At 36.6% G+C, this 15,765-nt stretch overlaps 3 protein-coding genes across 3 annotated transcripts; all 3 read right to left on the bottom strand.

Annotated features, from left to right (window-relative positions):
* Window positions 1–25: 25 nt before the first annotated feature.
* Window positions 26–1,801, bottom strand: LOC116022421. The gene is made up of 2 exons (XM_031263148.1): window positions 724–1,801; window positions 26–639 (listed from the first exon to the last, which is right to left on the bottom strand). Exons 1-2 carry the CDS (start codon window positions 1,799–1,801, stop codon window positions 26–28), a joined length of 1,692 nt encoding a protein of 563 aa, XP_031119008.1.
* Window positions 1,802–2,337: 536 nt separating this feature from the next.
* LOC116022418 lies at window positions 2,338–2,964 on the bottom strand. Its single transcript, XM_031263146.1, has one exon. The coding sequence runs from the start codon at window positions 2,962–2,964 to the stop codon at window positions 2,338–2,340; it is 627 nt and encodes a 208-aa protein (XP_031119006.1).
* A 5,402-nt stretch (window positions 2,965–8,366) lies between these two features.
* Window positions 8,367–10,643, bottom strand: LOC116022417. The gene is made up of 10 exons (XM_031263145.1): window positions 10,497–10,643; window positions 10,075–10,345; window positions 9,858–9,954; window positions 9,684–9,765; window positions 9,518–9,549; window positions 9,467–9,472; window positions 9,227–9,365; window positions 8,870–9,154; window positions 8,573–8,800; window positions 8,367–8,483 (listed from the first exon to the last, which is right to left on the bottom strand). The coding sequence occupies exons 1-10, from the start codon at window positions 10,641–10,643 to the stop codon at window positions 8,367–8,369; spliced, it is 1,404 nt and encodes a 467-aa protein (XP_031119005.1).
* Between the last annotated feature and the right edge of the window lie 5,122 nt (window positions 10,644–15,765).

Genomic DNA, 15,765 nt, shown 5'->3' with positions numbered 1-15,765 from the left:
CTCCAAACGTTCGGCTGGCAGCGTTCTAATCAGTGAACCGAAGTAGATCACGCAATGTCCTATCCAGTGCCTCGAAGCAATGCTTGTGCATCATCGGTGCTTCATCCCATATTATAAGTTTGCACTGGATAATGAGTTCTGCCAAGTTACTCCCTTGAGTGATGTTGCAAGTTGAATCCTCTGTGACTGCAATTGGTATTGCAAATCTTGAATGTGCAGTTCGTCCTCTAGGCAATAATAAAGATGCAATTCCATTGGATGCTACGTTGATGACAATATCACCTCTAGATCGGATTTTTACAGATAACGCTCTCCAGACAAATGTTTTACCAGTACCACCGTAACCGTAGACAAAGTACAACCCCCCATTTTGCTGATCTACGTCATTTAATACAGTTTCGTACACAACTTTTTGCTCATCCGTCAATTGCCTTTCCATTGTTTGACTATCCTTTAATAATGCGTCACGGTCGTAATCAAGCTCATCCCACAACAGACGATTATCACAACGCATAGCATGATCGTAGTTTGGAATTGGCATATGAGGGTAATCATTCAAGGTCTTGTTGTACAACTGTAACAAACGCTCTATTTCAATCAGTGCCAAATTCTTCTTTTCGTCATCCGACAAACACAAATCTAAAATTTGTAAAGGACAATGTTAAAGATATTATGCTTAAATATTAAAGTATTGAATATTATATATAACGAATTCTAATTTACCTTCTTGTTGCAACACTTTGCGTTTGTTAAATTGTACATCTTCTGCTAGGTGATGCCACACTACATTCCACACATTTTTCGGGCAGTTCACCAAGTTCGATGTAAGTAGTATGACAAACAATTTCCTCATTGACTGGGTAGTAGACCACTGGCTTGCTTCATTAATTGCGTCAATGTATTCTTTATCATCGTCTAACAACCCTCTTGCGTAACATGCCTCTCGAAAAGTGGGGTATATGACACCCTTATATGACTTGATGTCTTCAAAATTAGTCGGCCCTCGAACTGCATTTAGGAGACATCTCAAGTAATATATTTCACCACTTCCTGGAGGTACGTAAAAAATTCTTCCAATTGAGAACCCCCTCTGCCTTGGATGCCACTCTCTGATATCTTTCTTCCAAACAAACTTTGTTGGCATGTCAATGTATGACAACTCCTTCGCAGAACCAAATTTCTTGTTAGCCTCAAACCAAGCAGTGAACATACTTTGATTCACCGTTGGTCGATTCAGGACATTATCTATACGGTCATCATCCTCGAAAATAACAGATTGGCATTCAGGTAGATGGAAACTTAATCTTTCAACTGTGGGGTGCCTAAATTGGACATCATAGCTTAGAAGACGCCAAGTGGCCTCACAAGCAGAGACGTATCTACAATCGTAATACATTGTTATTTCATCGACAACGTCATTTTGTTGCTCATCATTCGTGCTTCTGTAGAATTCTGCAGTGACCCTATCGTTGCCTTTATTCACGTACTTAAAAAGATATTTGATTGCCCTAGATTGATTGCACCATTCCACATTGATGTGTGACTTATACTTGAGAAGCAAGTATCTATTATGTGGTACCACATATCTACTATCCAACTGCACACCATTCTTCTCTACAATTCTAGAACTTTCTCTTCGCTTGTATATCGGATACCCATCATCATCCCAAGTTGATACATTAACAAATTTCTTCGGGAAGTGCTTTGAACACTTCTTGTTGACCATGCATGGAGATTTTGGCCTATGTAATCCACATGGTCCATGAATCATAAATTCTTCAACAGCTTTGTAGTAATCCATGTCAACCTCTTTGTCAGGTATTTAAGCTGAGATGAATTTGTCCATTGGGCAGTAAATGGTGTTGACAATCTTTCCATGAAGATTATAATGTGAGCATGGGGTAAGCCCCGCTTCTGGAATTCAATGGTATATACGACTGACACGGGAACAATTTAGTAAATGTTAGATTGCAAAAATTTCCACATATGATAAATTCTTCACATTGATTTACAAAAACTAAAGATTAAAGACGACATACCTGCAGTAACAGTACCAAAAAGTGTTCCCGACCGTATTTCTTTGACTAAGCAATCCGACTTCATCTTAAACACCCTGCATACAATGTCTGGTCTGTCTTCAGCGTTGAGGTTGCATTTTTTCATGTATCTTTGAATCTCCGGCCACTTTGGATTGCATGTAAATGTGATAAATAAATTTGGATAACCCTTATGTCGACAAACGGCCATAGCATCTTGATAATTTTGGATCATATATATAGCACCACAAGTGAAACTGGATGGCAATATTATTCGTTTACCTTGTTTGCTAGTATCAACTTATCCTCTGGTCAACGCATCTGAAAGGCCTTTGTATGCTTCACATCTCAATGCCTTTTGATTATTTCTAATATATAGAAGCCTGCTAGATTCAACCATGGTGTAGGCATCTACCAGAAATTGTTGGAAAATTCTCCGTGCATATAGCATTGTAGACAAATCGTTAAACCTCTCATGTATCCTGTAAGCGAAGAACTCACGCTGCGAGACACGAACTCGACCACCACTTTGCTTTTTTCGAACTCCATTGAATTGGATATCCTCTCTATAGCCGTCTTCACCATACGGGAAAAGAATCGGATATTGCAAAGGCAGATAAGCAGGGTTAAGCTCGTTTATCCTCTTTAGGCCACCTGAATTAGTCTCAACCAAAATATCCCGTGAACCCAAAGTTGGATCAATGTCACCCACGATAAGAACAACCACCTCTGATACCGTTGGTAGGTTGTATGTCCTTGCATCACCATTTCGCTTACCAATTAACCTCATTTTGAAATCTACTCCTAGATTTGAGTCAATATGATCCTTGGCACAGCAGAATGATTTCACCAACACATTGTGATCATCCAGATCTTGCTTAATATCTTCCACTATTTCCAAATGCACTGCTGTATTCTTTTCACCCATGCTAATACAAAATAATGACAGCAAAAGTTTGTGTTAGCTTTATTATTTATGAAGTTCAATTAAATATAATGATTAAGTAAAAAGTAAAATAGGAGGGCCATTACCAATGTTTATGGATTTGTCCACCTTTGCTCCTAATGAGGTAAAAGCAAACATGTTATTGTACCTCCTAATATATCTTAAAAATTCTTTTTGTTTTTCTCCATGAGTAAAAAATAAGTCGAACAGCCTCTTAGGCGGTCGCATCATCTTAGGGAGTAGAATTTTCCCATGGCCACAGCAACCAGAATACTTTGGTGTCCCGTAACGTGCACCTTTATTCATTCTCTCTTCAAACCAAAAGATTGCATTGCAATTTTGACAAATGTTGCTCGGGTCACCAATATCGTGGTAAATCACTAATAAGAAGAAAACCATATATGATTATGAATTACATAAATTTAAAAAGACATATAATTTTATGAACTCAGTATCCATTTTAATTAAAGATTAATACTAATTTTATTACCATAGTCTTGACGCACATTATCATCCTTGACTGTATCAACATTAACAAACAATTCTTGTAAATTGCGAACAACTGCTTGAGCTTCACATGTCATTTTTTTATAACTTTGAATAGTGCAATTCGTCTCCAAGTCACTATTGGGCAAAGAAATACCTGCACCCCAAAAATTGTTTTTACAAAAGTAACTGTCATTGTTTGTTGTCAAACTGGCATACCTACTCTATGTATTTAATGCGTGTTCTTCCTAAATTCGCAAATGAAGGTTTTGTAAGCGAAAAAGTAATTAATTTCACATTTCCATACCGTTATTGTAGAACGCTGTATTTCTCTCCGCTGGTCCCTGCACAGTCGCAAAGTCTGCTTCCAAATTGCGACTAAAATCAACCGCCATATTGGACCTCGTGCATTGACTACCTCGATGTTTCGTTGTGCCCAAAACTTATTACAACAATAAAATAAATGTCAACAAAATTAGAACTTAGGTTTAGATGATTATTTTAGTTTAAAAAATCCAACATTCTATTTAATTATACATATTAAAAAAGGTAATGTTAATCAGAATAAGTACCTGAGTTGCAATGTACAATTGCATCATTTCTATCCATATTTTCGACAACTGTTAATACGACACATTTATATTAGGCAATAAAATTTAATATACTAAAAAATACAATACTAAATATTTTGAAAGTATATGAACATCAAACCACAGCAAAAGTTTATTAATATTAAAATAATCCTATAAGATGGAATTTAAAAGCACTAACCTGTACTCAAATTACTTAATGATTCGTCAACGGGTGTAGTAAATGTTGCTTTAATAGGCATTGACTTTTGTAAATCTTTGTAGCACTTTACAGGTTTCTTGTTCAATTTTGTTGTACATTGTGCTTTAGAGGGCCGAACTAATAAGATAATTTGAAAAATCATTACATTTCTAATATAAAATACAATAAATGTTAATGGAAAATAAATATGGTTTATGTGACTAACCATTAGTCACATCATTTAATGTTACTCTAACTTGTGTACGTTGTACTGAACTTGTAGCCGCTGAGGAAAAGCAATTCCACGCATGAGACATACAAAATTAGTAATTTGTGATAAATTACCCCATCTCAAATTGTAATTAAAAAAAAAGCATTATACTCATTAATATAGAAATTAGGTAAAGGAATTATTTTAAAAAAATTGGCAATTATTTAATTCGTTCTATACCTTGATTGGATATAAAACTTTGAGACGACTTCTTGTTGCAACTAATACTCGATTTAATTAGTTGACCACCTGTAAATATGAATTATTTAAACAAATAAATAAGAGTCCTTATGTTTATGCATATACTTTCACAGAATACTTACTATGAGTTATAATGCTCAATGGTGAATTGATTGAATTTTCAAAAACACCAAAAACATAAGAATCACTCAATTGCGACCCATTTCCATGTTTGGGAGTATGATTATTACTCAACTCTAGATATGACGCGTTTTCTTTATCTGAAAAGCACACAAAAAATTACAATTAAAAAAAAAGTAGTAACAGTGAATTGCCTTAATCATAATGATGTATTAAATGAATTCAAGTTTTTAGTTATACAATGCTTAAAAAATTAAGATTACAAATTATTAAGTACTTATTTGCAAACGACATTAATAATTGAATTAGAAGCGCTATCTAACTGATTACAAATATCAGATTCAGGAATTTAAATTAAAAAATGAAATATATATTAATATATATAGAGATAAATATAGAAATATATATATATATATATATATATATATATATATATATATATATATATATCTAATAGCTGTGTTGAGATATTATTTAGCATAAAACTATAACAAAACAAAAAAAAAACAAACAAAAAAAAAAAACAGCAGGGAACTCACCTGCTAAGTACACGTATTCTCTTTGCAATAGAGATACGTGTACTACGTAGATGCAAGTGAGATAGCGAAAAGGAAAGCAAAATGTTCCCTTCATCCAGATTACCTCAGTTGTGTACTCCAATCTCTTAGTGTTTTTCATTCTATCTAACGCCATCTCTATAACCCGTATCTCTTTCTCGCTATCTCACTCTCGATGTTCATCCTAAGATACACAACTACTGCTCAGACAATTACAACCCATCGTTGTTGGATATCGAAGTTTCAACTGGATCATTTGGTAAGTCTTTGTTAAATCCTATAGTGGCTTTAATCTGGATTACTGTATAGCATTTGAGCGTTGATTTAGGTAGAAATTGAAAATCAATAGCCTACTCATTCTGAATTAATTTTAGGAACTCTTCCAAAACCTCGTAAAATGTTCGATCCAGGGTTTTTTGCTTCAAGACTATGATGCATGTGTTGGTTCTGTAGATTAATTGAATCGACCGCATATGTTTTGTTTATGTGTATTTATAATTTTTGTATGCATTCTCTATTTATCAATTAGGAACTATCAATTCATTAGGTTTACCTAGCAGATTGGATACATATTTTCATAGAATCTGCTATATTACCATGTTTTTGGAGACAAAAAAGATGAATTTAACGGTACTCTGTTATAACCGATGTTTTAACGCAAAGCACTGTCCAGAGAATGTAAGTATTCTAGAGTACTCAGTGCGTACCTGCTATTATAGGATGAGGGTGTTTCCTTTTACTGCCGATGAGAGATGACTTGGTAAGTTGCTTCATTGTTTGCATTCATTAATGGTAGTTGTGTGTGTATAATTTGCTTTCAAGGTTTAGGGTTTTTATATTGTTGTTTGATAATCATTTCAGAATAATAATGATAGTTTTGGTAGCCTTTATGTAAGCACTGGTATCTATTAGCATGTTGGAATACTAACAATCTTTAAAGTAATTAATGTTTCTAGCATTATACTAAAATGCTTTTCAACCTTCTGGTATATGCTAAATCCGCAAATGTATATCATCTGCAATTTTTCAGTCAGTAGTACGTTTAGTTAAATAAAATGTTGTAGTTGTTTTTTTTGGTATACGATTATTATATCAGTTTTCTTGTTTTGACTAAAATGATAAATGTAGGTTTCGCAAATGATGAAATGATATTCTGATGCCTAATGATACAATTTTGGATGCTATGTTGTCTGTTTTAATGACTTCGAGTAATGTAGTTCGGATTGGTATTATTGGCACTGATTTGAGTACTAACTCAAATCTAAGTACTTTGTGGAGTACTTTAGTTGTAATTTATCCAAGGAAGAGTACGAAATACTGGGTTTGCTGCTTGAGTAATAATCCAACATGGAGTATTAGTGCTTACAAAATCCCCTGGTCATCATATGATGCTAAGTCGGGCCTAGGTAAGTTGAGTTGTGCTTACATTACTTTAGTTCATTACTGGGTTTGATGCCCCATTAGATCTGTAATATACATTATTATATATTTTAATAAACTTCAGAAGAACAAAATTGAAGCAAGCATGGCAAGAAGGCTTGGAAAGATACAAAAATGAATTCAAGTCTACACTTGACTTACTTAGCTAAGATAAGTGACTCATTTTACCTAAATCTTGTACTTATTGTACAATTGTGTAGAAATGTTGTACTTATATGGTATACGATTATTAAAGAAGTTTTCCTGTTTTGACTAAAATGATAAATGTAGGTTTGGCAAATGATGAAATGATATTCTGATGCCTAATGATACAGTTTTGGATGCTATGTTGTCTGTTTTAATTACTTCAAGTAATGTAGTTCTTCTTGGTATTATATGTAGTACTTTATTATTATTCATTAAAAGGCCTCCATGTTGGCACTACTGGCACAGATTTGAGTAGTGTCTTCAGCACTAATTGAAATGTGAGTACTTTATGGAGTAGTTTACTTGAAGAAGGTGTGGCAAGCAGGTGTGGAAAGAGACAAAAATGATTTCAAAGATAAGTCAATCATTTCACTTAAAGAAACATGTGATCAGCTGAAACTACAATTGTATATACACATACTTGTCTGTGAACATCACTTTAAGAATTTGAATATGAAGATTACCATGTCGTTGTTTTTCTGTTTAAATATTCTGGTTGTTACTAACCTAAGATAAGTATCTCAAACTAAATTTGCTACTACTAATGTTTTAAAATGATCCAAAAAGTTTTTATGTTTAAATATTCTGATTGTTACTGACCTAAGATAAGTATCTCAAACTACATTTGCTAATACTTAAGTAAAATGACTATCTCAAACTACATTTGCTACAAAGTCTTAAGTTAAGTAAAATGATCCAAAAATCATCTTATGGTATAATTGTGTAATTATTTGTTGTCTGATAGAAATTGGACTTGACTGTAACATGTGTATCATTAAAATGTGTGATAGTTTTATACAGTATTGATTGTGAACAAAGTACTAAACTAACTAAACATACTCATATGTATATTTAGGGCTACACCACATTACATGTAGTATGACTTTGCCTACTATCAAAAGCCATTTAGTATGACTATCCGTACTATCAATGACTCTGGCCTTTTGTTGAGATCTAGGTATGCAATCTTCCATCAGCTCCATAGTGATTTTGCTCTGTCCTCTTGCTTGCTAGATCCCTGCACACAAAACAACATAATACTATGCATATAATATCTCTATGTCCTAGTAAATGAATATCCCAGTATACCCAAGAGATAAGAAGTCAAGCTAACTAATGTCTTGTGCCCAAAAGTACAGGGCAATATTGTCCTTGAATACACTACCCATCAGCAAAAAAAAGGACCAAATTTAGTACAACATTACAGTGATATGTGTACTGCAAAGTATCAAAACATGCTGCAATTCAGTAGTTTTTTACAGTTTGTCATAAATTGTCTCTCAAAATGTCTTGGCCTACACTCAATCTATTTTCTCTAACTTGACTTTGCTCTCTTTCTGCTTCTTGCCACTCTATGTTGATGAGAATTGATCTAGCAAGCATCTCTTGACAGGTCCCTCAGTTGCATCACCAACAGCTACAGGAGGCAAAATTGCTATGGGACTTTCCGCTTCATCACTTAAAAAACCCTACAATGCAAATTCAATGTAAGTATCTCTAATCTATTTGTAATGTGTTTAGATTTATTAAGTTTTAGAACTGAATCATTACGTCATACCTCCAAAAAATCATCATCACCCAGACTTATAGGCATGTCAGAGTTGCATTCATTATCTTGCAATTTCAGAAGTTGACTGCAATGTTCTTTCAGAACCTGTGGGTCATTGTTTATCCTGAGCACAGGAAATGGAGTGTTACGGTGGGATGTGTGATCTTTCTTTGCTGTAATCTGAAACAGCAAAGTCTTGCCTACCAAATATGTGATCTGCTGTAATGGCTCATTGGTCTGTAAAAACAGTAAGGAATTAGTTCAAATAAATAGTACATATTTAAAGAATAACAAAACATAACTTGCCTTATTACTCCTTTCATATAGCTCTGCTGCTGGAATTCCTATCAACTCCAGGCACTCCCTATCCCATAGTAAAAATGAAGCATTACCCTTCATGTCCACAACACGCAGTGTAATCTTATACCTTAAAATCCCATCTTCCCAAATCTTAAGACACTTGAAACACTTATTGACTCCTTCAGAAATTTTAAGTTTTTTGTTGCATCCAGGCTTCCTACAGGAGCTATAAAACCAATCAGTGGGATTAACAATACCCGAAATCCTTGCAGCAACCCAGAAATCTCCATACTGCATTGACACATAACAGAGTTAATCCATAGATGTGAAAACAACTAAAAACAATTTAGAATTATTTATTACCTTATCATTGTCATAGATCTCATTTATGGTGATTAGTTCTATAGACTTACTGCTGAATTCATCCATAGTGTTTGTAAAACTAAAACTTGATAGGGAAGCTATACTTCTCATCGGTGTTTGATATCCTATGTCTCTAAGACTGTAATGAAAATATAGTAGTAATGATGATTCCACAGAAATGATTGAGTACGTATAAAGAAATAACATAATGCAGTACTTATCTCTAATATATACACATACCTGTCCCTGAAGTTGATAAATTCAGGATAGATTAAATAGGACTTGAGTTACATCATAAGATGAGCAGATTTTGACCTCACCATCTGAAAGAAAACATATAAAAAAATTAATTGAGTATTTCATTTCTGTAAAATGCTTATGTGCCGAATTGTAAATTATGATTTGACTAACCTCTGAGCCCTCTTTTTATCATACAGAATTGTATCAAAACTATCACAGGATCCTTAGAAGGAGCTTCATATAAATGCTCAATCTTGGAAACGTGTTCGTCCCAAAATGTGTAGGTTAACTTTTTACCACTGTTTGTTTACACACACATTACAAAGGCTTTTAAATTACACCAAGATGAACACATAACTATTTGTTTGTACATAATAAGTTTTATACTTACTGGGCATCCTCTAGCACAAAGTCTATGAGCCTAGCATTATGTCCACCAATATTTTTTTCTTGAGGTCCATAAACTTCAACAACCCGACCAATGATATCTATTCAATATTTCAAAAAATTTGAAATAAGTTAACGGAAAAAAACATAAACCTAGTAGCCTGCCATGAAGAATACAAATAGATGAATTAAAAAGAATATTGTTAGGATAGAAATCTTACCAATGAGCTCTTTCTCATTTAATTCTGAATTACCTTTCAAACTATCGAAAGACCTTAGTCTGTACATGTACCAAGGAAAATTCTCTGACCTCAATTCTTTGAAAATAGTTTTATGATTGAATTGCAGCATATATTCGTGCATGCTAGTCTTGTAGGTATGCCAGTTTGAAACAACGTAAAAGTTCTTGACACCATACACTTTGCCTTCTACAAAACTGTGGATAAACTTTGGAACAATCTTTGCTGGTATACTTGCATGAATGACAGTGCCCTATCAATTAGTCATGTTATTAGCATTTGCAATAGAGAATGTATCAAAGAACATTTCTGCAGTACATACGTATGACTAATATGCCTAATTCTATTCTATGCAGATTAAGAGGCAAAAATAGACATGCAGATTAAGAGGCAAAAACACATACCTCTAGGTCGTGTAAGACCAATTCTTGACTCTTTATGTCAGAAGAACCTTTCTTTTCCTTGACCAGGTAGGTATGAATAACTCTAACCTTCATTGCACTTCGGTTCTTGAAGGTAGACAATTCGCTAGCCAGAGAGTACATCCCCATATTCGATTGAAGTGAAATGCGAATGGATCTCAGGAATGGATGTTGAGATTGGTTTAGAACGATAATGAAGTTGTAATATATAATGTGATCCCAAATCCCAAATATAAGTTTGAAACTGGCAGACTTCTACACATACAATAATTGTTTTTTCATTCCCGGTGCTATACAAATGGACTCTCCTTGTTTGCCGAATCGTTTAAATGATTCGATTTCCCAAAGAACTCTACATGATGGCGTCGTTACCTTTTTAAAAACACTTTTAAAACAAACGATTAACGTTGTTGCCTTTCAGACTCCGAGCGCCAAATCATTAACTGCGCTAAGTTGCCTAATTCGAGCGCCCTTTTTTTTTTTGGAACAAAACGTCACCATTTTCGCGTGGGTGGGAATTGTGGCCTAAGTGCATTTACTGCTCTTCTTATGGCTATTTTATATTAGAGATTTCAATCTATTATTTTTTTTTGAAAAAGGAAGTTCATCATTAATTTAAATCAGAACAAAGTACATCGATAAGAAAGGACGGAGGGAAGACCTCCCTTCTTTACGATCGGTTATGAATACAGCTTCCCTAGCAAGTAAGTGACAACTCTATTCATGGACAGTTTAGCAAATACAAAGCTAACATGACGGAAATCATTAGCTAAAACTCTAATATCTTCCATTATAAGATCAAAGGAAGTGCACTAGTCTACACTTCTAGTGTCTTCAATAACTAGCAGTGCGTCTGATTCAATCAGAGCTTCTTCAACCCCTAAACTCTTGAGCCATTTAAGTGCCTCATAGACTCCAACTACTTTAGCCATCTTAGCATAATGAAAACCTTTCAAATTCTTTTCCAAAGTCGTGACAAAGTGCCCCTAGAGTCACGTAAGATAAACTCTAATTTCGTGGTTCTAGAATGACTATCGTTAGCTGTATCAATATTTAGCTTCAAACAACCGAGAGGGGGTCTTTTCCACCTAGCAGTGGGCGCGGGACTGGTAGGAGTTGCCTCTTTGCAGTGGAAAGATTTCCACACTTCCAAGTAAGCAGCATCTTCTTCAAGGATTTTTGTTCCCTGTGTTGCACAGTTGTTCCATAATTTATTGTTCCTTACATTCCAAATCTTCCAGTTAGAAGAAAGTACAACTTGTCACCATTCATAACTTCCATGTTCCTGCCAATCCATTGCCCAGTTGAGTAGCCCCATCTAAGACAGTTTTGTTAAATTTGTTCCAACAGGCCATAACCACTTCACAGTGGATGAAAATGTGATGGATTGTTTCAATAGCTTTCCTGCACAGATTGCACTCTTGGGGTAGTCCACTTTCCGAGCATAGAGATTCACAGTAGTAGGTAAAATATTACTACAAGCTTGCCAAATGATTTGAGGGAAACTCCCCAACTAGAGCTTTATAACAGCTGCGTACTGAGTAGATACATCTTTCCTCCCTGCTCCAAATAAGTCTGTCTGCATGATCCTTAATGGGTATAGGCTGGAATGCTAAGAATATGTGCCATGTCTTCTTCATTAAAGATGTCTCTCAAAATGTCATCATCCCAACTAGTTTTTTTCATATCCGTAAGAGAAGAAACCTTCATTTCCCTAAGTTCAATCGACATAGCAGTTTTGATGGAGGGGGACTCCGCATATCAGGCAGCTAGGGGTCTTCCCAAATAGTTATGCAGCACTCATTCCCAACCCTCCATTTACAATTTCTTTGATAACCCCTTGTGACTCCATAATACTACACCACACAAAAGAGGGGTTACTACCCAATTTGGCTTCAAAGAAAGGGAAATTCTTAAAATATTTAGCTTTGAATACTTTAGAAACCAAATGATGGGGGATAGGCTAAGGCTCGGTATTAGAAGCTCGGTGTAAACAAAAAGGATGACTGATGAAGAAGGAAAGAGGAGCGGAGAGGCCGAGCTTGAAGGACTTGGAGGAAGGCACGATGGTACGGTGCAGGCCAGTAGATGATAAGTCGGACGGTCGAGCGTTTGTTATAGAGGTGACAAGGCAGCTGAAGATCTTAGACTCAAAGTGATTGAGCAGTGCTGTTGAAACGATTAATTACCATAGAAGAAAGGACGAGCTAAAGAGGATGAAGGAGAGAAGTCGGTCTGGACCGACCTAGGAGCCGTGGCCGAGATAAAGAAGGCGGTGCAAGAAAGGCGGTTATGAGAGTTTCCTAAAAGAGTTAGGCAGCGGGAAGCGGGAGATATGGAAGGAAGATTAAAGTAGATTAGCAAAGTGTCTAAATGTAATAAGGAAAGAATTCTTAACTTAAATAGGGTAGTTAGGGATGCAAAGGGAGAAATCTCTCCTAGCTTGTATAAATAGGGGTTCAAGGCCTTGAAAGAGGTATAAGCGATTCACTGTACTCATAAGTAATTTTTTGCAATTTATAATACAAAGAGGGCTGAGAAGCCACTCTAATTTCTGATCAAGTGTTAGTCGATTTTCCGGTGGTGTTGGCTTGCCATTCGACCATCCGTGGTTGATAAAATCAACATTGGCGCCGTTTGTGGGGATCGATCAAAAGGTTGTGTGGTTCTAACTAATTGAGGAGGTTGAAAATATGAAGCAATGGTGACCACTAAGAGTCGTCAAGGTCAAGGTAAGACGCAACCTCAGGTGCAAGTGAATGGTACAGTGGGACAAACCGTTTCTCAGGGAAGGGACCTGCGAGAGCAGTGATAAGTGTTTATTTGTCTATATTTTTTCCCATTTCACTAAGTCATTTTGCTTATTGATCATTCCAAATTTAATGAGAGTATGACTAAATTGTGTTGTTTTGCAAGGATTTTGGTTTTGGAAGCAAAGATGAATATTTTCATGCATTTTGAAGGGAACTAGAGTCAAAATGAACATTTTGGATGCATTTGGAGTCAATGAGAGCCAATGAGAAGCTATGGAGATGGGTGCAACACTTTCAAGGGAGCCTAAGAGTTGTATTTTCAATGGTATTGGTCATTTGGGTAAACTAAAACAAAAGAGAAGCAAAAGGTCAAGGTGTTGAAATTTCTGCACGTCGACGTCTTAGTAATTGGACGATATCTCAGCCTATAAATGTCCACATTAAGTGATCTTTGAACCATTGGAAAGAAGATGTCAAGAGCTACAACTTTGCTAGAAATAAAAATTTCGTAACTCTGAACGGAAAATAGTGAAAAATAGACTAGAAGTCAAAGCAGCTACACAGAGTTCAAAAATGCAATTTCTGGAGAGGAGGCATCCGGCCGGGTGGTAGGCCAGAGGTTTTAGGCCGAATTATAGTGCAAAAAGCAGTTTCTGGAGAGGAGGCATCTGACCAGATGGTAGGCCGGATGGCACCTGCTCTGCTCACTATTTAAGCTCGTTTTGAACATTTTTAACTCGATTTTGACCCATGGTTGAACCCTAGACACTCCCATTCACTTCCTTTCATATTTTTAGGTTAGATTAGGCTTAGATCTATGTTTTTAAACACTTTTAGAGCTTGTAATCTTAGATTTGAAGCTTGGGTTTCAAGATTCCACCACCCATTTCAATAGAGAAGCTTTCTTTCCCTTATCTCTTTTCTTTCGCAAGATTTATGTTTATTACTTGTGTTTTTGTGTTCTTTATGCTATTTAATCACGAGTAGTTAGTTTATGGGCTTGAGTTAGGGTTGTATTATCTATTTTGATGCTTAAGCTGTGATTATTGTGAAAGGGGGAAGAACCCCAACCTAGGGTTCATGTGTTTGAGTTGGGGTCTTTAATCTATCTTGCAATAGTTGATGCGTAGCAATTGTTGTTTGTGTTTGGAAAGTCTTTCATCTCAATGGGAATTGGATGGAAGACTTGAGCCTTCCCACTCTTGAACCCAATTTCCCTTCTATGGAAATAGGGGTAGATTGGAGCTTAAATAGCTTTTGTTCTTCAAGAACTTGGGTTGATACACCACGGGAGTGGAGCAATCCTTGTTCTAATCCTTGTCTTAACTAGGATTTATTTGTGCTTGCCTCAAGACCCTAGATAAAATGTTCTTCCCCCAAACTTAAGTGTTTGCTTAGCTTCTTGTTGATTTCCTTGTGCTAGTGCCTAGTTTTGTGATTGCATATTGCGTGCCATAATCCCCAATCCTCAGCGGAACGACATTTCACACCCATACACTCACCATCACTCATTTTTGCTACACACCAAGCAGCTATCCCGACCCCGTACTGGTGATTTGCGAGAGCAGCTTAGTCGCCAGAATTCTCATGCTCAAGATGAGCAAGTGGAGTGGAAGGCCCTATTGTTGAGGGGGTCCGAGCTGGGGAAGTGCATCAGCCTCCTCCACTAGTCGCACCTGAGCAACCTAGAATTCTTGGGGCGCTTACCTGAATAGCAGATCTGTACAAGCGACAGTTGCATATCCGTGAAATGCGTGTGGCCCATGTGGCTCAGCAAGTAAGGTCTGTTTGGCCGGTAGAACCAAAAAGGTCAGCCGCTTCGCGACGGTCTCCAATTCAAGCGGGGTCAAGGGGTCTGCGTCGATCCGCTTTCGATAGGTTGGCAAATCAAGACGTGTCGGGCGATGGAAATCTGAATGCACATGAAGTGCCAAGGGAAGTCGCACCCAATGAGCCTAGAAATAGGCGCGAGCGAAGGTATGATGATGTTTAAAGATAGATCGAGGAACAATCAGCTCATGGGAGTAGTGGAGAGTCCCTGGCTGGACGAGGGCGAAGGCCGAATGAGGTCGTCGCGCTAGCTAGGCAGATTCAGGATTTGCAAGGCCAAGTGAACGGAAAGACGGATAATGGTTGGGCTTTCCTAAGGGCCTACCCATTCTCTCAGGAGATTATGGCCTACCGGACCCCAGCGAAGTTCAAGTTACCTGAGAATTTAACATATGGAGGGATAGGCGATCCCAATAAGCATCTAATCAGTTTCCAAGCTCGGGTGCAAATCCATGGAGCCAAAAGTCCTTTGATGTGCAAGGTGTTCCTAACTACGTTAATCGGCACGGCACAAAGGTGGTGCATGAAGTTACCTGAGCACTCAGTGAGCAGTTTTGAGCAGTTGGCCAAACTTTTCATAACCAATTATGCCACCAATCTGTGTCCTAAGAAAAATTTCATGTATTTGTCTGGAATCAAGCAGGATCCTAACAAGCCCTCTCGGTCGT

Source organism: Ipomoea triloba, chromosome 6 (assembly GCF_003576645.1).
Source record: "Ipomoea triloba cultivar NCNSP0323 chromosome 6, ASM357664v1".
Lineage (NCBI taxonomy): Eukaryota > Viridiplantae > Streptophyta > Magnoliopsida > Solanales > Convolvulaceae > Ipomoea > Ipomoea triloba.
The sequence above is the reverse complement of the archived record's forward strand: the minus strand, read 5'-3'. Positions and strand labels throughout refer to the sequence as shown.